Source organism: Paramormyrops kingsleyae, chromosome 15 (genome assembly GCF_048594095.1).
Source record: "Paramormyrops kingsleyae isolate MSU_618 chromosome 15, PKINGS_0.4, whole genome shotgun sequence".
Classification (NCBI taxonomy): domain Eukaryota; kingdom Metazoa; phylum Chordata; class Actinopteri; order Osteoglossiformes; family Mormyridae; genus Paramormyrops; species Paramormyrops kingsleyae.
Genome location: NC_132811.1, coordinates 21863936 through 21884846, shown reverse-complemented (window position 1 = coordinate 21884846; position 20911 = coordinate 21863936). Strand labels below are relative to the sequence as shown.

General features: G+C 47.1%; 1 protein-coding gene and 1 long non-coding RNA gene across 2 annotated transcripts; one reads left to right on the top strand and one right to left on the bottom strand.

Annotated features, from left to right (window-relative positions):
- Nucleotides 1-132: 132 nt before the first annotated feature.
- gng7 (guanine nucleotide binding protein (G protein), gamma 7) lies at nt 133-20401 on the bottom strand. Its single transcript, XM_023813215.2, has 3 exons — nt 20384-20401; nt 4793-4914; nt 133-4630 (listed from the first exon to the last, which is right to left on the bottom strand). Exons 2-3 carry the CDS (start codon nt 4871-4873, stop codon nt 4505-4507), a joined length of 207 nt encoding a protein of 68 aa, XP_023668983.1. The 5' UTR covers nt 4874-4914; nt 20384-20401; the 3' UTR covers nt 133-4504.
- Nucleotides 3640-6337, top strand: LOC140578470 (uncharacterized). Its single transcript, XR_011982647.1, has 2 exons — nt 3640-3778; nt 4540-6337. It is a non-coding gene; the product is annotated as an uncharacterized lncRNA (long non-coding RNA).
- Nucleotides 20402-20911: the final 510 nt, after the last annotated feature.

Here is a 20911-nt window from a genome sequence, read left to right as displayed (position 1 = left end):
TACATGCTACTCAGTGTTTACGATTTATAAAAATTCTCTTTACGGCTCTGGTGCAGCTATGAGTGACCTTCTCCGCCGCTGTATCGCAGTAAAAACCAACATGCACACAACAAGCAACACAGTACACAACCGGCTTGTTTCAGTTTTATTAATCTTTATGTACGTCTTGATGTCATCGTCTTCTGAATTGTTTAACATCAATATCCACAAAATATTAAACAGTGTGCAAGAAAACATGGGTTATGGCACATCAGAGAAGAAACATTACAAAAAAATATATAATATACTTAGGATTTCTTCATTTTTTTGTAATTATAATTCAAGACAAAAAAGATCAAATACATATACATACAATAAAAGTAATTAAACTAATGTGAAAAAACACATCCTCAGCTAATAGAAAAATGATGACTGAGGTTAGGGCTGGATTTCATGGGCTGGTTCCCATCTCTGGGCCGGGGAACCCCATCCTTGCAGTGTTACAGTCTTGTGAAAATTTTCACCATTACCCTCTAGGTATTAAAACAGTCAGTAGTACCTGGAACCTGTATCCATCTACAATACTCAATCTCAAGAACCAATCAAATTCAGCAATTAAGGCGTGGAGTGGAATTAAAATGAGTAGCATCTCTGGCACCCTGGATGTGGGGTTCCCCACCGACACATGCCCACATTATCTGTGGTATTACCGTCATGCCAGATCTTAGTGATCGAATACCACAGAAAGGCTTTTCTAATAATATTTATCCTCTGACCCTAACCTACCTAAATAAGCAAAACATAACAGATTGACTATTTAAATCAGAATAGAGATTATCTGGTGTAATTCTTATAACAAGAAAAAAAAAAAAGTAGAAGAATTTTATACGTCAAGCGACAGTGGTTCTGAAACCTAGTTTTGGCAGAGCCCTGGCTCTCATTGTGAGGCGTTACCATGGTCACTCACGGCAAGACGTAGCTTAGTGCTGCTGGAAAGATGTCCTGTGGATGCTGTGTCCAGAACCAGGGTCTAGAACCACTGTTTTAGCGCAAGAGGGAAACATGAGGTTCAAGAGACGAACTTCTACTCTACATGGCGTGAAGCACAGGAGGTTCAGACGCACCGAAAGGCATACAGTCGTTTTAAAAGCTAGGGTAACGCGCACACTCACGCACAAACGAACGCAAATACGGCCTGTCTAGATAACTAGTAAGGACTAACTATCCAGACAATTCATATTCTCAGAAATAATTCACTAAGCTTTTCATATATCCTCCCTGTGACATTAGGTGCTGCGTGTACCGGCGATGGCCGACCCAAAGGCCGCTCAGTGTGCTCCCCCCATCCCACTTTATCCCCGTCCCGCCGAAACAGTGCACCGCTGACGGACAGCAAAGGTGGAGCACACTGTTGTCACGCACCTACTGAGCTCATTCCGCCATATCAATTTCATGGAATCAGAGTCAAAAGAAAAGCAAAAACTGATGACCCCAATCAAAGCATTTAATGAAAATCAAATTAGCATGTACAGAAAGACAGCGTGTAATCCTTGGTAAGTCTTTGCCTTTCGGTCATTTTTTAACAGGGTCACATTGTCAATTATGGATGCAGCAGTGGGCTGGACTTCAGGGAGCCCGACCTTACAGTGCTGTATGGGTTTGACATGTACAGTCGCACTCAAAAAGACCCATGACTGGCCTGACTTGGGGATCTGTCCTATAGACTGCATGACGTTCCCTGGCTGAATGTTGAGGGCCGTGGTATGGGTGTCCGCTTTTTGGCTCCCCATATAGGTAAGACAATCTCTCTGCCTGCAAAGACTGACACCCACCCCAGTATTGCCCTACAAGTCCTGGTCAGAGTCTCCTGCACACTCTAGACCGACTCACTATCCAAATGCAGCAACTCTCATGCTAAGGATTGCCTAAAATATCAGCATAAAGCAGCATTAATTGGTATTAAGCATCTGATGTTGTAATGGCTGGTCTAGGTCCTTTTTTAGAAACACAAAGATGTTACGTGAAAACACCCCCCAGCAACCCGAAAGCATCAGCAGAAAGCTAGACCCTTGTTCCTGAACTTTACAGACTGCCATGTGACTTACCACTCCGCTTAATCACTGTGGAACAGGACCCAGCTAAATACTACAGCACTCGTGCCAGCACCCTGGGGGGGCCCGAAACACAATGCAACTTTTGTCCCAGTTTAATAATGCCCTGCCCCCCCACCCCCCGCCACAGACCATTATCTGTACTCCCTTGTGCTAAATGTGCATGAAGAGGGACTCATTGGTATCTATTTTGGGTAGGGGCTGAATGGAGACGGGCGCGTTACGCAGCGGTAACTGACCTGCGTATCTTTGCCTGCCCCGTTCATCATTGCACCCACTGACTTGCGCACAAACACATTCTCTCACGCACACACATGCATGCGCACAGGCTGTTCCACAGGGATTCCACTGTGTGGGCCATGCATCTGGCAGCCCCCATGTGACAGAAATGACTAAACCAATCACATGCCTATTACATAAGCCTGAACATCCTGCCATTTTACTCAAGGCTTAAGAAGTATCTCTGTGTTTTCCTTGAATCTGGCTGCCATTGTGCCTATAGATGGATTCTGGATCTTACTTACCGGAATAGTCTACAGTCTATTAATACTTAAGGGTCATTAAGCGAATCACAGTTCAGCATTGGGGCTGCCTTCATAATCACTGAACAATGAGCCGCCTTGGTCATTCCTGAACACCATTCTGCATCGGTAAACACACGAAGCTGCTTGGAACGTCACGGAACGTGACGAGCACCTTGGGCGTCGTGTCACACTCACAGGACGGTCAGCTTGAGGTAACTTGAGGCGGGACAACCCTGAGCCGGGGTCCCGAGGGCGGAGCTACACAACGCAGACCATCGCGGGAGAGAGAAGCGAGCAAGCCAACATTGAAGGTTATGCTCTTAAACCAGAAGAAACACAGATTTTGAAGGTATGGGAGGATACGGAAAACCTCCACAATCAAATTAATCGGCTTGTTAGAACTGAGCATGGCTTTTCCTTTGGGTGTGTAAAAGGCTGGTCGCCCATCAGGAAGTAGAAACTCTCTCCTGCTCTCTAAGGGATGGGTAGATTCCCCCCCCCCACCCCCACCCTGATTTGCTTGCAATCCGGACGGGCTCCCCTGTTAGTGGGTGATGGCACTGTGTGAAACCTGCCGTTTAGTCACTCTGTAACCTGACCGGTGCTGAGGAGGACCCGACTTTGGCACAACTTAAAAGACCAAGCAAGATTTTGAGGGGGATCTCCTCACCCGCTCTGGCAGCTTGCATGCTTTTCTCAAACCCCTCTGAATTAAATGCTCTGTCTCTATTTCCTCTTTCCTACAGGTGGTTCTGTTTTTTTTTCTTAAAATAATTCACACATCTCATCTAATACTTTGTTTACTATATATGGCAACAGGTGAGAAAATTGTCAGCATAAAGAAACACTAAATATTTCTCAAACAGGCCTCAGGCGACCAGCCCACAGAAACTGCCAGCATGAGGGGTTTCCCTCACGATGCTCTTTTCGATGAGCTGAAACACCTGCCGTGAGGCGACTCCCTCACAGGAGCTGCTAATGGAGCGTGCAGCGGGCCGGTCCCCGACACGGTGATCCCGGCAGTGCTGGGGGAGCAGCTGTAACCGGATGCCTGCTGGCTTTCAGTCTGTGGGCCCCCGCCGGCCACATGGCACGACCCACGTTTGGCAAAGCTGTCCGAGGACAGCGTGACGAGAACACACAGAAATAAAGGTCACACCCTGGGTAAGCCGCTCGCATACGATACCCGCCACAGTATGGAGCGTTACTGGCACTGCTCATGACTCGGGGGAGGGCGTGGCCACGAGACACATGCCACGTGACGGGGTCCCCGGGGGAAGGCAAAGACGCGACCTTTCAGGGACAAGTTCATGTCCCGAACCACACCTCAACCTTCTTGTCTCAGAACAAACAAGGGCAAGTGGGACACCTACGCTTACCCTGCTGTGTCCCACGGATTGCGTGAGCAATGTGTCGCTCTACACAGAAAACTGTCCAAACCTGGCTAATGAGAGATTAAATTTGGCCTTCATCCAAATTATAATTACCCCACAATTAAAAAAATTTAATAAAAAATAAACTAAAAAAGAGGATGTCCTGCTGCTCTCCGCACTAGGAATCTGCTTTTTGATGTCTATATATGGATATATACATAGCTACAGCTATATATATATGCATATATCAACAGAGCCACCTCAGGCTGATGTTTACGGGGGGGGGGGGGGTTTACGATAAACAGGAGCTCTCTCTCTGGCTCCTATTAAAGGACTGGGTTCCTTGGAAAAACTGGGCGCCTGTAGCTTTCAGGCCAAGGGTAACGCTGGACAGGCTGCACCCAGTACCTGGTCTCTGAGAGGAAGCTGAAGGGGGGGAGGGGAAAGGGGAGTAGGGGGGGAGCTGACCTGGGGTGTGAGGCAGTGGGTGTGGGGGGCGGGTAGTTTGGCCATGAAGCTATAGAATGATGCAGGGCTTTTTGTCTTTAAAAGGGTTCTCAGAGGCAGGGACTCCCACCAGCAGAGGGTCCCCGCGGGCGTGCTGCTCACAGTAGTTCATCAGCTCGGCTGCCGCCTTCGACACCTTGATGGGGGGGCAGGTGGAGGGAGCCCAGGAGGAAGAGAAACGGGACAACAAAAGGAGAGTCAGATGCAGCGGTGAGGAATGACAAGTCAAGAAAGAGGTTTTCCTGTGTGAAAGCCTCTCCGAAATGCCTCTTGGGAAGACGGAGGGGAAGCGGCGAACCTTGATGCGCTCGATCCCGGCCTCGATCCGCAGCTGCTCCACCAGCTTCCGGGCCTGTGCTATGTTGTTAGTTGTAGACATTCTTTGCCATCAGGTTCGCAGACCGAGAGGATGAGGAAAAGCTGTAGAGACAGAAAATTAGGAGAAACTGTGGGACAGAGTGGGAGATGAAAAATTACATCAGCCCAAAAGCTTTTTTACTGGGCTGCCCGTGGCACCATGAAGAAAGCCCTTCACACAGTGAGGGGGACACAGCAGGGATGAGGGGCCATAGAACAATACAGAGGCTGGTGACGTCACTCAGCCTGACATCAGCTGACAAGCCACTTTAGGAGAAAACACTGCAATTAAAGCCAAACATCAAAAAAGAAGAGAGGTTCAGAGACCTTAATTAGTAGCCATGTTTGCTGGGGTATGACTGCAGTTCTCCACTGTAACTTGACTCCAAAGACTTCTTTCTTGTTTTAAAAATGTAGGATTTCCACGCACACTTACAAAGACCACATTGTGATACTCCACTCAGCGTGTCGAAAACAAAGCCAGTCATCGAATAGCAGTCTTACACATAACATAATACATGGCAGCAAGTCAAACCGACTAGGGCTGTCAATAACAACTATTTTTCTATAAATTAATCTATCGACTATTTTATCGATCAGTCGATTAATCTAAACGATTAATTTTCCTCCCGAAAATCTATTTGACTGTTTGCAGAGCTTTAGATAATGTACGCTGTTTTTTGGGCACTATATGAACATTTTTTTTTTCGCCCACGATTCGATAAGCAGATTAGTAGTATGCCTTCGAATGTTAATGAGATGCGCATTGTGATGCCCAAAAGTTAGTAATCTCATGCTTAATAAATTCGGTTAGTGAAGCACACCACCTGTGATACAAGTGATAAGCATGGAAGTGGCGATGAAGGAAGGGACTGATCAGCAGCCACATCTTTTAAAGGAGGAGATACTGTGGTTAAACAAGGTAAAAAGATGGTGGTTGTGTGGAGGGACTTTTTGCAGATTAAAGTCCAATGTTTTTTTGGTAAATATGGTTTTCATTTTTATCTCCGTTCACTAATTTTTTTCTTTTATTTAGTAGCAGTTTTCATTTCAGTTTTAGTTTATGATGATAACACTGGTCCCAACAAGTCCAATGCACACACTTATTCAGTGGAGACTCTAATGTAACAGGCAGACAACTTTATGGCTTTAATAATCAGGGTACTTAACATCTACAAGGACAAAAGCTCTCCATATTAACTGTAATTTAATAAATATGAATAGACAACACGGTGGTTTTGCCTGTTCTGGCGATCTAGAATAGCGTCTGTGTGTTTTCTCTTCCGCTGCTCATGCATAGCGGTAGTGCTGCCGTGGTATCGCAATTCGCAGAGTGTAAAACCACCTTTTTATTTAGTGATAATTGGAACTAACACCATAATTTTGGAGTGATATTAAAGGAAAACATTTGTTATAATGAAGTGAAGGGTTTTAGAAATCATAAAGGTAATTTAATTAAAATAAAAAACAATGTATCAATTTAAAATATTGATATTGGTGCATTTTCATCATCAATGTCATCGACTACAGACCATCTTTCGGGACCAGATGGGGCAAACAAAGGAAAGGGGGAAGGTTCTGAAAGCGCTCTGCAAATCCAGGGACTGTCAAATGTAGAATATGACACCCTCATGCTTTTCTTCAGATGGGCGGGACATTTAAAACAAATTGGCTTTTCCGACATGGCCACTAACGGTCGTATGCACTTAATAACTATGAACCAGGGAAGGGAAAAAAAAGCATTGAGAGAAATGTCAAGAAAAGAGATTAATGGGGAGGAGACTTTAGGGCCAGGACTCACAGCTGCACGCGAGTTCGTAATTATGTATGTGACACTCATCATAAAAAAAAGTGCCTGTGGGCTCAGCAGGAACATCTCGGCCACAAGGGAAAGCCGCGGATGAGTAAGGTGTGAGTAGGCTGGCTGGGTGAGGAGATGGCCTGGGGCAGCACGGGCGGGTCCCGATAACCCCCCGTTTTACTACATTAGGAGGCACGATGAAAGAAATAGAAATGAAATGCCGTCAGACCTTAAAGCCTTTTCAAGCAGGGAGCGGGAGGTGCGGAATGTTTTATGGGGCAGGAGACGAACAGTTCCTTCTGGATCTTTACGATCCTCTGGCACATCGCCCCATAAGGCAGCAAAGAATTTAGGGAGACTAAGACGTATTTTAATGTTTATTTCAAGCAAAATCACCCACGGTCGTAAATGTAACATAAAGTAAGGGAGTTTTGTGGGTCACACACACAGTTTTGCAGTAATATATCAAAAAGACCACCCTGCTTTCTGCAACGTAACAGACTCGCTCTCACTGACCCCCCCCTCAAAGTTACAACCATGGCTGGTAACAGGTGTTTGCAATCCGTGCTGTGTCACTGGGACAGAGTCGACTGGTCGGGAAGAGTAACGGCCCACCGACGGCTGTGAGCTGAGGCCAACCGGCTGGTGATCCAGGCCACACTGTCCCGGGCGGCACAGCTGGAATGTAGCCGCACACAGCATGAGACATCACACACTGTTCCCTGGAACGCTCTCATCTGTCACGCGAACTGCCGTGCAAGGTAGTGCTCCGCTCTGCCATCCCGGCACTGCAGATCCACTGCAGATTCCGCACAGGCCATTCCTGCAGCTTGCGCTATCACTAGGGAGGGTCTGGGACGGGGGGGGGGGGGGGTGCCAGAGTCCGGTCAATCAGCCCATAAACAGCAGGAGGCACACGAGAGAGATCATCCTGTGGGATACCTCCTTCAGAGACTGCACACAGGAACAGCTATTAACATATAGCTGGGAAAGTAAAAAAACTAAAGTTTGTGCAGTAACACTAAGAAACAGACGTAGGAATCTGGGTGGTGGCAGCTCTCCTGTACAATCTGATGTGTTGCAAGTGGTAGAAATGAGAACAGGTCCCCTGGCGTGTGTGCACTGGATGCCGGCAGACTGGGGGCACAGAACGCAGCGTCCGATATGCATGACAGTGCCTGTGTTTGCATGGCAGGTGTGACCCAGCTTCATGAGGGAGCGACTGCCTCTCCTCTGTCCTGCTTACGCAGGATCTGTGCTTGTTTTTATGGGCTCGGCTGTTGTACCCTTAAGCGGCATGCTGAGTTGCTCCAGTGAAACATCTTGCTAGAATGGGCAAGGTAACTAAATACAGTCACAGCATGTTAAAAGAAAGCCCAGTGACTCAGCAGAAAATGAATCAGAACGAGGCTTCCTAACGTCTAGATCCTGACGGCGTTAAAAAGGACTGTCCCGCAGCCACCCCCCCACCGCAGCCCCCGGCAGTGCTGCTGCAGGAGTCGGCGCCCAGACCGCTGTTGGTGATCTCTGGGGAGGGAGTTTCCCCACGTAGGGGGAACCAGTGCTATAGGATTCAGACTTTTTGTCGATTATCTTTGTCACTTAGACGTTCCTGTCTTACCCTGGGCAACTTATGTGGGTTTCCTGAAAGGAGATTCCTGAATAGTTTTTATGGAAAGAGTGGGTGGATAGGTGTGTGTGCGCATGGGGGTCAGGTTAGGAGCAGTACCTGCCTTCCAAGAATTTCCCCTCCCCCTTCCTTTACTTCAGTCCCGTTTCCCCAGAAGAGTCAACACAAGCCAAGTTTCATTTAAAGAAAAGAAAAAAACTGAAACTAAAACTGCACAAACTAAGTAACTAAACTAGACAACGCCAGCAGCGAAGAGGGTGAGAAAGGCACTTCTTATGATGGGAAACGTGCAATATTTACAGAAAGGGGAAGCAACCTCCACGGGGGTGGGGGCGACTGGAGCGCTCCTGATAACTCCCCATATGGCACACAGCAAAAGTACAAATGAAGTGCACCAGAAGGATTATTATACTTGCTACTCAAACGGCTGCACTATACGCCATATTACATTATATCATTATACTCGCTCAAGTAGGTACACCCTACGACATTCTGTTACACTGTCTCAAATAACTGCACTGTACATCACAGTACACAGTACTTATACTCACCCATAATAGCTGCAAACCATGGTGTCCTACATTCATTATATTTTCCATACAAATAGCTGCACTATATGCTATACTGCTTTTATAATATATGCTATACTGCTTTTATAATATATGCTATACTCACAAATAGCTTCACTATATGGCATACTGCATTTATTTGTTACACTTGCTCAAAAAAACTGCACGCACTGCCATATTGTATCATATGTGTAATTTTCACTTCAATAGCTGCACTATATGCCGTATTATATTTGCTATACTCGTTCTAATAGCTGGACTCAACGCCACACTGTACTATGTGTGTAATATTCACTCAAATAGCTGCACGCTCATTATATCTGATATACTTAAATATCTGTGCTTTACGTCACACCGTATTTACGCACTCACTTGCAGCTGTGGCTTTCATACAAGAAGATGTCAGATGTGTTTTTGTGTCATGCTGTCAATATCGTGTGCATTTCACCACTTGTTTTGCACTGTGTTGTAAAGAATCTTGATGCTACTGACCTGACTGAATGCTAATGCACCACTAATGATTCAACTCTGTTTCAGTGCAACCTCAAATCAACCTGCTGATTTAATACAGCATCCGAATAATGAATGACATGGGGAAAATGTGCCATTTTGTAAAAATATCATGTAATGGCCGAAGAACAAGCCCCCGAATGACCGGCCCAGTTTCACAGAGATGACACGGTGGCAGGTTTGCAAAATGCCTTACTGAAACATGATGTGGAAAGCTGTTTCACAAATGAACTCCGTTTCTGGGTTTATGGTAACTCTGCCCACAGGTCAGCTGCTTGCAGGGAAAAGAAATGATGTAACTGGCACTGGGAAACAATGGGGGGAAAATGGGGGGAGATATTGAGCAGCAGTTGAGCAACAAGATCGTCGCCTGCGATCTGCAGATAGGATCACAAGCAGGCAGTTGCAGCTTGTCACACAGTCATGCGGCTTCTTGCTCGGGGGGGTCGAAAAAACACCGTCCCGTCACGTGTGCCTGGGGAATCTAAGGGCAGCCATAATCGTCATCTCCATTCACCGACGCGAAGAGGCAGGGTAGCTGCCTAGTGGCCATTGAGCAGAGGGAACACTGCTCTCCACTGAACGCGAGACCTGCTCACGTACTGCAGGGCCACACGTCCACATCCAGCTGTGTTTTGCAGGGCAGAGGCGTCATTCTGCAGTTGCGTATTACACTGAACGGGTGGCTGCAGGAACATTAGCTGTGAGTACGTGGGGTCCCTTTCCCTGCAGACAGCTTAGCTCCACCAAGGCTCCTCTATGCCCTACAGGAGTGCTTGCCATGAGATGAGATCCCAGAACGTACCAGTGGAGGCTGGATGCACCCGCATCAGCTCCAAACTCCAATGCAGACAGAACAAGTGCTTTAAAATGACTTCACGGTCAAAAAACTGAACTCTCCACATAATGTCTCGTAAACGATACGACGTGCAAATGCCTATGCAAATACATTTAATTAGCTTGTCCATCAGCTGCTAGCCTTCATAATGCATACTTATGCAAATACTTTTATGCAAATCATGTTTATGTAGCAGCTTATGCAAATCGGGCCTATGGCAACCGACTGCACTCATGTCAGTTCATGCTCAGACGCATCCTCTGAAAGCAGGATGCTCCACGGTGCAAAGAACATCCCGGAAAGACAGAATATAAAAAAAAGTGTAAGAGTGCAGCATAACCCCTGCCTGCGTTAAGTGATCCCTTGGATTGGCTGCTGTGACAGGGGAGCACAGCAGCTGGGGACGCCAACCGCTAAGGGTCACGCTGCAGGGGGCGTCTGGGGGGCAGAGATCTGGGTTCATAGGTCACTGTCCACTCCACCTGTTTGTTAATGCAGTGTGACACTGTAACACCATTATGGGGGGTCTGCCCCCTCCCCCATGCCTGCCCACACCCCCTGCTGTGGAGGGAAGAACGAACCACCCACCCAGGGAATGGAAGATGGGATACAAAGGGTTCACAGCAAAGGTGGGAGGTAAGAGGTTAAAAATCTGCTCTGGGGGTGGGGGCTAGATTTATACAGAAATGTAAATGCCCAGCACAAGCACTGGGGTGGGCAGGGTAGGAAGCAGGAAGCGTGCCCATCCAAAAGTCCATTTCTCAGGCAAATGAGCAGGCAGGGGGTTGCATCCCACTTGGCCCTGTGCTGAGCACTGTGATTGGGGGGAAAGATAAAATGAGGAGAAATGGAGAGCATGCACGGGCTGTCAGTCACGCAGCATGGCCAGGCAGATCACATGGCTTCTCACACCTCGCACGGGGATCTGTAAGGACACAGTTCACCACCACCTCTGCCCCCATGAATGCCAAACTTTTCCTTACAAATTTGGTGGCTTACTTTGCTTCCTGTGAAAGGATGTGAGGAAAAGGGATAGTAGGTGTGTGTGTGTGTGGTTGGGGGGGTTTACCTGGCACCATGGAGCACTCCCCCCTCCCCATATGAAATGAAGCTGCTGTCCTCTTCCCCACTGAGGAATGCTCCTCCTTTCCCAGGCCAGCGACGGGACGCCACCCAGACCAAGCACCCCCTTCCCCGTCCCAGTAATTAACTCCCAGAGACAAGTGAGCAGACTCCCCCCCACCCTCACTGCCCACCCACTCAAGCAGGCCGGGCTGCATGTTGGTTCTGTGGAACTGTGGAAGGGTGAAGTGCAAAAGATTAGACACAACATCTTGTTCAAACTGCAGTGGGAATCAGGTCATGTGAGTAAGACACAGCATGTTCACTGAAAAACCAGCAGCCTAAATGAGGTACAGGGCCGCTCCTGGAAGCAGGGGAATGCAGAGGATGTGCCACAGGGCGCTGAGCCCAGTTCTGCCAGCCTGCTGGACACTGCAGGCCCGACTTCTGCCACTTGGCGAAAGCGGCTTCCAGTGCCCCTTCCGTGATGCGGGGAAGCCTGGCAGGAAGCAGGAGGGAGAGCTGCAGGGGCTCTGCAGCAGGAAAGTAGCTACCAGGCAGCAGCGTCCGGCCCTGAACGCATAGGCCATGTGTGTTAAACTCACCCCAGTGGGGTGGGATACAATGGCCTCACATCTCCAAGCTGTGCTGAACTCGGGGAACATAACCCTAAACTGTGCAAAGGAAAGGAATCTACAGAAGATAAAAAACAGCAAAACTATGGCACATAACCCCAGCCAGGGGAAAAAAAAATCACACAAGTGCTTCTCTGAGTTCATAAAGTTTATCGCCCATGTGATGGGGATCATCATCCTGCCTTGTTTTTGCACTTGTTATTTCTTGGAAAAAAAGCAGCTCTTGTTGAGTCACTTTGACTATAAATAGAGGTTAAAAAGCAGCATGGCCTGACTGGGAAAATCCCCCCCTATTTGTTTATCTGGCTTTCATAAGCGACCACGCCAGTACAGGCTCTTCTACATAGTCTTCCTTTTCTCACCATAAATGGACAACGGCACCTCCATGTGATGGCTTATCACAGAGTGACAAAGAGGTCGGTGAAGACTTTCTCTCACAGCCTGACAGTGATGTCAGCCCTCACAGAGCCCCCTTTCTGTCACTTGCACGGCAGCGGCAGCCCTCGGTTGGCTGTTTCTCTGGGGCTCAGCCCAGCTGAAGAAAATAAACGCTGACATCAGTGCGGCTGCGGAGACAATACCCTCAGTTTCCGCCGCGCTGCTTACTCCACCTCCCCGTGACTTTCCGGGAAGCTGTGGGAGCCGCTACCGGAAAGCTGCAAGGACCTGACGGTCAGATGATCTAATGTTGCCTGTGAGCAGAGCATAGTGGTGGTGGGGGGGTTTGCTGGGAGGAGTTTTCAAAGGGGGCAGAGCCCCGTCACGTGGGAAAGGGGTCTCCAGGCTAGCAACAGTCACGGTTTCCCATGGTCACGTGTGGGCAGGGTCAGTCTAGAAGGCGATGCACTAAGAACAGCCACAAAAGCACTCGGCACTATATGGAACTTCCAAGCGAAATCATTCAGCCTATACTGCAGCACAATGCTGACATAATTCCACAAGCCAACAGAATACTGTGTGACAATCCACAGTGTTCTGGAATGCTGTCAATCATGCCATTTTCAAGTTGCATCCTGCGACCAGCATGATTTCTACTTCTGTCTTGTAGACAAAGGTTTTGACACCGTTTGCATGTTTGCCCCTGTGGAAAAGCAGTTTTCAAAAAAAAAAACCAGCAGCTAAATTAATGACAACAGATGAAAATGGAGCATTCCCAGTTTATAGCCTTCAATATTATCTGCCATATTGCACAGCATTGTAGATATGGCCTGGAGTGCATCAGATCATGAGCTGCTAAGTGCAGGCACTCAGAGAAAAGGCCATCCAACTTCCAAGAAATGAGCTGGAGAGTATACCCACGGAGTTCACGGAAAATGTCAGAAACTAATTTGTGATACTACACCTACTCGAAGGACAACCAGAGGAACTGCGCTAAGAAAATAAGGAAGTTAGAGAGGAACCTGACAAAAGTTTGATGAAAACGAAAGAGCCAAAAAAATCACAGTGGGTAACAGAAGACCTCTTAAAAATTCTGAATTGCAAAAGACAAGAGCAATACTGTAAAAGCCTCCACAAATCCACTGAAGAGGGAAATTAACTAGGAAAAACAAGGGGAGTTTTTGATAGAAAATGAAACAGATGTGAGGAATACACAGGAGACCTCAAAATCCAAGACAGAGGTTAGCCCAGATCAGCAATGAAAAGGAAGGCCACGGGATAGATGGCATCCCAACAGATACATTTCAAGCAAAGTGTTGACCAAATTATGCCATCAAATTCAAAAAAACAACCCCTGACAGATTAGAAGAGATATATATTCTGATACCAAAGAAAGGAGATCTGAGAATATACAAACTCATTTAATTTTCCTTATATTACATTTCAAATAAATTATGATTAAGATCTTTCTACGCAGATCAGAACCCTATAGAAAGAGACTCACATGATGTACAGACTAGAGTCCAGAAATGCCGAAAAACAGGAGACATCATTTCAAAGTACAATGGATAATTCATACAAACAAATAAAAACCAAGGAATACCAACAAGAGATTAAAATGAGCTTTTGTTGATTGTAACATAACCTTTGATTGTGTTTTCCAGGAAAAAGAATGTACCAGAGCGGGTATTGTCTTTGCAGCAAAGTGGGAAGTTTGGATCAGCTTAGAACAGCTTGCGTTTGATTGGCTCACCTCAGTCCTGGGCGGTGTTTGTCTCTAATACAACGTGGGCGGCGGGGTAGGAATGGCGCTGGTGCCGGCTGTGGTGGCGGCAGCAGTTGGGTTAGCGCGCAATGTGTACCGTCCCTCAGAAACTGAAGTGGTGTACGCCGGGGGTTTGGCAGTAAGCGTAATACACGCGTGCGGGAAGCCTGGTGATGGACAGCCACACAGACCAATCAGTGTTGCCTGCTGTTACGCCAAGCCTATTTATACAGCGTGACTATTGATAATGTAAAGAAAAGTGAGGTATTTTGTACTGAATTTGAAAAATGCCTGTAGTAAGACTGGATGATGTGCGATATTAATACCAACATCGCATGTTATGCACATGCAATTCTTACATCGCTAGTCGGCTAGATTAAGATCAGGCTTTTTCTTAAATACAGTTCCGTACAGATATAGCACAGGGGTTTATGTTTCGCTGGAACAATTTTACTCTGTCATAGGAGAACACAGCAAGCTTTGCAATTTTAATGATTATTCCTTTTCAAGATAAACCAGTATACATTTTAAAACAGCAGCTTAAAGTTCACCTGCACTGTTTTGCATTAGTGCTGCATGTGTTCTTCTGAGACAATAAATATTTTCATCCATGCGGTTTAAAGGCGCTTTTCCACTGCACCAAATACCGTACTTTAGGTACTTTCCCTTTTCCAAAAGTTCCAATACCAAATATGCCTAACCAGCTGGGGTACTTCTTTGGTTTTTTGGGGTGGGACTTGAAACATTTTCTTTGTCGATTGGTTATGCAAATAGCCTGCCTCTAAACACAAGACAACCACAATCTTGAAAAAAGTTATGAATTCAGAAAACGACGAACAAAGTTAAAAAAAATTAAGAATTTTTAATTTAAAATTCAAGAAATTTAAGAAGTATTGCGTTAAATATAATAAGACAGCACACACTATATGCAATTTGATTCTGTTGTAAATATAGTGACCTGATTTTGTAAAAAAAATATTGAGGTAATTATAAAGCAGGAGTTCATAAATTTAGTAGTGATTTACGCGGCAAGGATGAAAATGATGAATATTGTCTAGGAGTACACATGCAGTGAAGGTAAACTTTAAATTGAATTTTAAACATGTTAGATAATGTAGAAAAAGGAATAATAATTAAATTTGAAAAGCTAACTTTTTTTTCCTGACAGAGTAAAAATGTTTTGGCAAAACTGAAACTCTCTACAGAACTGAAACCATGAAACAGTCTGCCCTTAATCTAGCTGACTAGCAATGTAAGAACTGCATGTGCACAACATGCGATGTTGGTATTAATATCGCACATCAGCCAACCCTATAATATACCAAATACCCTGTCTCACGTTCTGATGTCATTAGGTGCCGTTACCAGTTTTTTCTCCAGTGGAAAACCAACACTGCGCCCTAAATCACTCCTAGATGAGTTTGTGGAAAATTTATGTTGACCTTCTTTTTTGCGATAAATACCCCAATATTGATTACAACAAAAATAAAACAAAATGTGTTTAGAGGCAGGCTATTTGCATAAAAAGTCGACAAAGAAAGCATTTGCCAGTCCAACCCCAAGTACCAAAAAGTACCCCAGTTGATTTGCTACTTCGGGTGCCCGTGGGAGTTTAACTTACAGAAAAATGTTCTGAGGGTAGAACAAAAAAAATGATTGGTTCAGAGAGATAACCAATTAGATTGTAGAGGAGGTGGGTCCAAGACATCTGATTGGTTGGTTCCACCTCCTCTACAATATGAATGTTATCCCTCTGAAGCATTTTTCATTCTGCCCTCAAATAATTTTTATGTAGGTAAAACTCCCATGAGCACTTTGTATACTGGTACTGAGCTGTAAGTTAATGGAAAAGGGAAAGTACCAAAAGTACAGTACCTGGTGCAGTGGAAAAGCACCCTTCCTGTCGATTAGAGTGAGATTATAGACAGCTTGTGCCATCTTGGAACAATAAAGGACATAGCAGCCAAGAAGGAGAAAAAAAAACTATAAAAGCACCAATGTATCTCTCAGAGCAGAGGAATATGGTATTTTCCATGACTATTTATGGATGTGAAAGCTGTACAGTAAAGAAGCAGGACAGGAAAATTACTTTGAAGATGTCTGAACTTTGGTGCTGGGGAATAATATCATGAACCACAAGCAAAACAAACAAGACGATTCCTGATCAAATCTACTTCACTTGAAGCACTACTGGCTAGACTAAGGCAGTCTTATTATGGGCATATTATTAGAAGAGTCAGTGAATTGGAAAAGAATATAGTGGCTGGAAAAGTTGAAGAGAAAAAGAACAACCAGCAGCAACAAACCAATGATCATTCCATCGGGAAACCTGAAGAGCCAGAAGACAGGACATTCTGGAGTTATACTGTCGAAATGGCCACCAGGAGTCCACATTCCCTTCATAATAATAATCATCAGCATTGGAGAGTCACCTTTTAGATTTGGAATTATTAGCTAAATTAACTGATGTTCCTGCATATTCTTAAAATGTTTTTTTTTTTTTATATATATATATATAATTATTTGCACATGCCAAAGGCACTTCTAGGTACCTCTGCAATCTGCACTGCGATATCAATCAGCTATACATATAGCATATGAGATTCTAAATCACAATCGTGCAGGGTATGTGTATGACATTTTTTTTAATGCCTAATGACAGGGACTTGGGCACTGTGGCCGAGAGCGAGCCGTGTAGGGATCAGTGTCTGACCAGCCTGTTGCTGTGGGGTGACCCGGGGCACACAAAGGCACACGTGGAAATTTTAAAAAACCAGCCATGACTTCATACAGCAAATTCGCTGACTGGCCCCCAAAATCCCATCCAGAGTCAGCAAGCTACATGCTCGTCTGGATATAGAGACTGGGTTGGGGGGGGGTGTTGTCCCAGACTCACCACAGACTGTTCAGGCGCGGGATACGACTGCCAAAGCATTCCCTGACGCTCAGGACGGGAGCATTGAGGCCATCGCCTACCAGGAAATGAAGTGGCTCTTTTTACTGAAACATTAATAAAATATACGAGTACCAGGGCACACCTGGTGAACCAGTCCCCTTCATAGGAGGGAGGCAAAGAGCAGCCGGACAGTGCCACCCCTCCCTCAGACACAGAGCACATTGCCCCATCCTAAAACAGGCAAGGAGCCGCATTTTAAACATTACACAAAACTCATTATGTTACACGCGCACATCCTCTCTTAATGCTTAACGGATAACAAGTTCTTGATTAATTGAGAACACTAACTCCCTGAAAGAGTTTGGATCGTGTTCCTGTCAGAAATGACCGCCCCCCCTCCCCCCACCACCACCAATAAACGATGTGCTGGCTGGGTCAAACTGTTCTGGCACATGTCAGACAGAACAACTCAACTTCATTCTTGGGAAAAGTCGAAAGATAACGGAGAAACCAGACTGGGGTATTCCGGCGCGTCCTGAAGCAAGGCTAAGAATCATGCCGACGAAACCTGTTTCCCACCACAGGGAGGAACAGTAACAAAAGCTTTGAAGGCTGGTTTCTGCAGGAGCTGGGAGAGAAGCAGAATCCCAGGGGTTTAAGGTGCTGTGTGCTTCTGCCAATCACACAGGTCAATAAAAACGCTTGGAGAAACGTTGCTGAATAGAGTCATCATAGTGTAACTAAACACTCAAGTGGCTAAACGGAATGGGAGAGCAAACAGCGACGGTTCCCAAGCAGCGCTGTTCCCAGGACGTTCTCTGAGACTCTGCTCCCAGTCTGTCTCTCCCCTGCTCTCTCACAGCCCGCCGTCATGCGATACTTGGCGCATTTCCTGCGCTCCCACACACTTCACACACAAATTAGTCTAACCCTCCCGGAGGCTGCTTGGAGAAACGGGAAAGGAAACAAAGCCGCAGAGTCTCTCATACCGACAGGCACGAAAACCGCACCGTTTTCTCGGGGCGCCGAAACTGGCTGCTCCTAGTCTTTGATGGCATTCAGGAAGCCGTGGACGACTAGGAGGACCCCAGGGCACTTGTCTTGAAACGGGCCTTGCAGGGGGACACAACGGGCTGCGGGGCTGGGGCTTGGGAACAACAGACCGCAGACAGGACCTGGGGCACGCCTGACAGGTGCAGGAGCGAGGGAGCCAGGAAATGAAGGCTAACGTGGGGAAGAGCTCACTCTGTGGTGTGCAGTCTATCAGGCCCCCTCCTCTGCACACAGCCACCCTAGCGCAGCAATGTGTGAAAATCTCCCTCTTCTCTCCCACACCAACAGCCCTCCACACCATCACACCCCCCAGGCTTACTTCCTGTCCTCGGGCAGTGCTTACTTGGTAGCTATAGGGATAAGAGGCTATATACAGTCCCTCCAACAGTGAGCATAGCGCATGAGAGTGCAATGCATTAAGTTACCCTGACAGCTCAGCTGCAATGTCTCCAGTGTTTGTAGGAAAAGGAGCGTTAGGTATCGGGTGTGGGATCGGGGGGGTGTCTTAAAATAAGGGGCAGTATCAGGTACTCCGCCAGCACTACGCGCAGCGCAGAGAACCCCGCACACAGTGAATAATGGCTGCCCGAGGCCTCTGGGCTGTGCAGCCTTCCACTGCCCCCACCCCCACCCCCATTCTGTCTGCCGAGCGCCGCCTGAAAGTGGGGGCCACAGCCTCCCGGCTGTTGGTGGAAATTCCAGGAGCCATCCGTGTTTTACCCACAGAAAGAGCCATTTGTCAGTCGCGGGAGCCGGTGAGACTGGCGGGGCAGGTAGGGGGGGCTGCCATACCTGCTCTGCAGGTCTCTGTCTGGGGGCGAGGCAGCAGGTCGGCCCCGACCTCTAATCTAAACTAGTCGAAACCAAAAATCCGGGAAACTGGTGGCCAGTGGGGTGAGGGGGGCGATAAAAAAAATAAATAAATCATACCGCTTGGGGAACACAGAACATATTTTAACTGTAAGTAGCACATGCCACCAACACTGGAAGCAATGTAGTACTAACTACTAACACTGATCTAATCTAGGGAGGCAGAGAAGCTTAACTCATTCCTACACAGTGAGAAAATGCCATGCAGTGAATGGCAAAGGAAATCTGACCTTTCTGGCCAGGAGATTTTTAATAACGTGAAATTAAATTTCTGCATCTCATTGGGAAAAAGGGTGGCATGGTGGCACAGTGAGGAACATGGTTACCTCACACTTCCAGGGCTGGGGGTTCAAGCCCCACCCTTGCTCTATGTGTGTGTGGAGCTGGCAGGTCTTCCCTTATTATCCAATGTAAATCTTGGATTGTGTAAATTTATATACATTTCTATAATCTATATAAATAGATTAAAAACGTGCACATGCATCACTTCATGCTTGTCTACCTGGTCGGACCCTCTTCTGCATAATTGGTGCATTAATTTCACGTTGAGTTCCCAGCTATAGCCCACAGCGGCATCGATAAGAAGTTGCCCAAAGCAAGAGGGACTCAGCATGCAGGACGTCAGACATGAGGACGGACTGGGCCCAGGCCGTCCGGCGCCGCATCCCTGCGGGGCAGCCTTGGGGGACAGATACGCTGGGCCGGCTGACGCAGAAATCTCTCAGCTCTGAATCTGCACCTTGGTAGGCGAGGGTAAGTGCTCCCTGTCCTGAACTTCGCCCACAACCTCCTTTCTGAACATTGCACATTATTATGCAGCAGGATACTTAATCTAAACTATCCAAGTTACACATGTTCCTCAAGGCTATAGCAAGGCTTTGCCCACCCCCACCCCCCATGCAACCTCATGCTAACCAGTGCAGTCTCTTGACCTCAGAGCTGCCCCCCGTCCACCCCCCGTCCACCCACCCGCCAGCGCGTGCAGGCTGGAACTTATGTCCGGTGCCGTCCGGGCTGGTTCCCACAGTAACGTTTGCCAGCTATGTTTTTCACACTGGAGCTGAGGATTTAATTGTCCCAGGGCAGCTGATTTACGCGACGCTGACACAGCTGGGCGTGTCGGGAGCCGGGGGTGGGGTGGGTAGGTTGACGCTGCTGGTCCGCATAGGCATCAGCAGGACCAAGAAAATAAATAAACAAAACAGCATGTTTATTTGATTAGCCACAAAGAAGTGTACTGCATGTGCCGTCCTGCCTGGATGCTGTCCAGGCTGACAAAAGGGAACAGGATCTTTCAAGCCTGACAATTAGATTTGAGAACATACACACCCACATTAACACTGACACACACGCACACAAGAAATGCACACACCCTTCCACAAAACCTTGGCAGATGCCAGTGTGTGCCACGTTTGCATAACTACGTTAACAGCACACAGCCAGAAGGCGGCAAGATTAAGGAAGAAGCGGCTCTGAGTTGATGATTAAACAGTCGTCAGATTGGCACCGTTTGTCAAATACTTACATCAATATAAAAGGACTTGCTCCCACTTTCTGCTCTGGTGGTCAACGCCTGGTCGACGCCTCCTGCGGAACAACGGAAAAGCAGGAGACATCGTTACCTCCACAGATGTACCCAGACAACCTCCTCCATGCACTACAATACCTTTCATACAGTCCCAGGGTGAGACTGTAATATTGAACATAGGCAGAACATTAGATTATTCACTGAGAAAGACACTATTTGTTTTGGCCCCGTTCCACCGAATGCAGTGGGGGTAGCGTACCCCCGCCTCCTCCACCACTGATTTGTTTTCCCCTGTATGACACCTCCTGCTAGCCTGACTGTGGCTCTGGGAAGCGTGGTTTTCTCTGCTCCCGCCCTAGACGGCGATGCCACAACGCTCCTCTGTGAGCCAGCCAACAATGGCTCTTTCTCAGGCCCAGCAGGGGCACGGCCGATTCTGCTGCGGGGCGACGCTGCGGGCCGCCGTTACAAGCACGCCTCAGCACGGGCATTTCGAGAGGCACAGGAGATTCGTGCACCCCAGGC

Bases quoted from the DNA above. Each gene is read 5' to 3' on its own strand.
- gng7 (XM_023813215.2), bottom strand. From the start codon at position 4,873: ATGTCTACAACTAACAACATAGCACAGGCCCGGAAGCTGGTGGAGCAG. The intron at 4,631-4,792 runs GTTCGCCGCTTC...CCCCCCATCAAG, and splicing joins CCGGGATCGAGCGCATCAAG to GTGTCGAAGGCGGCAGCCGA.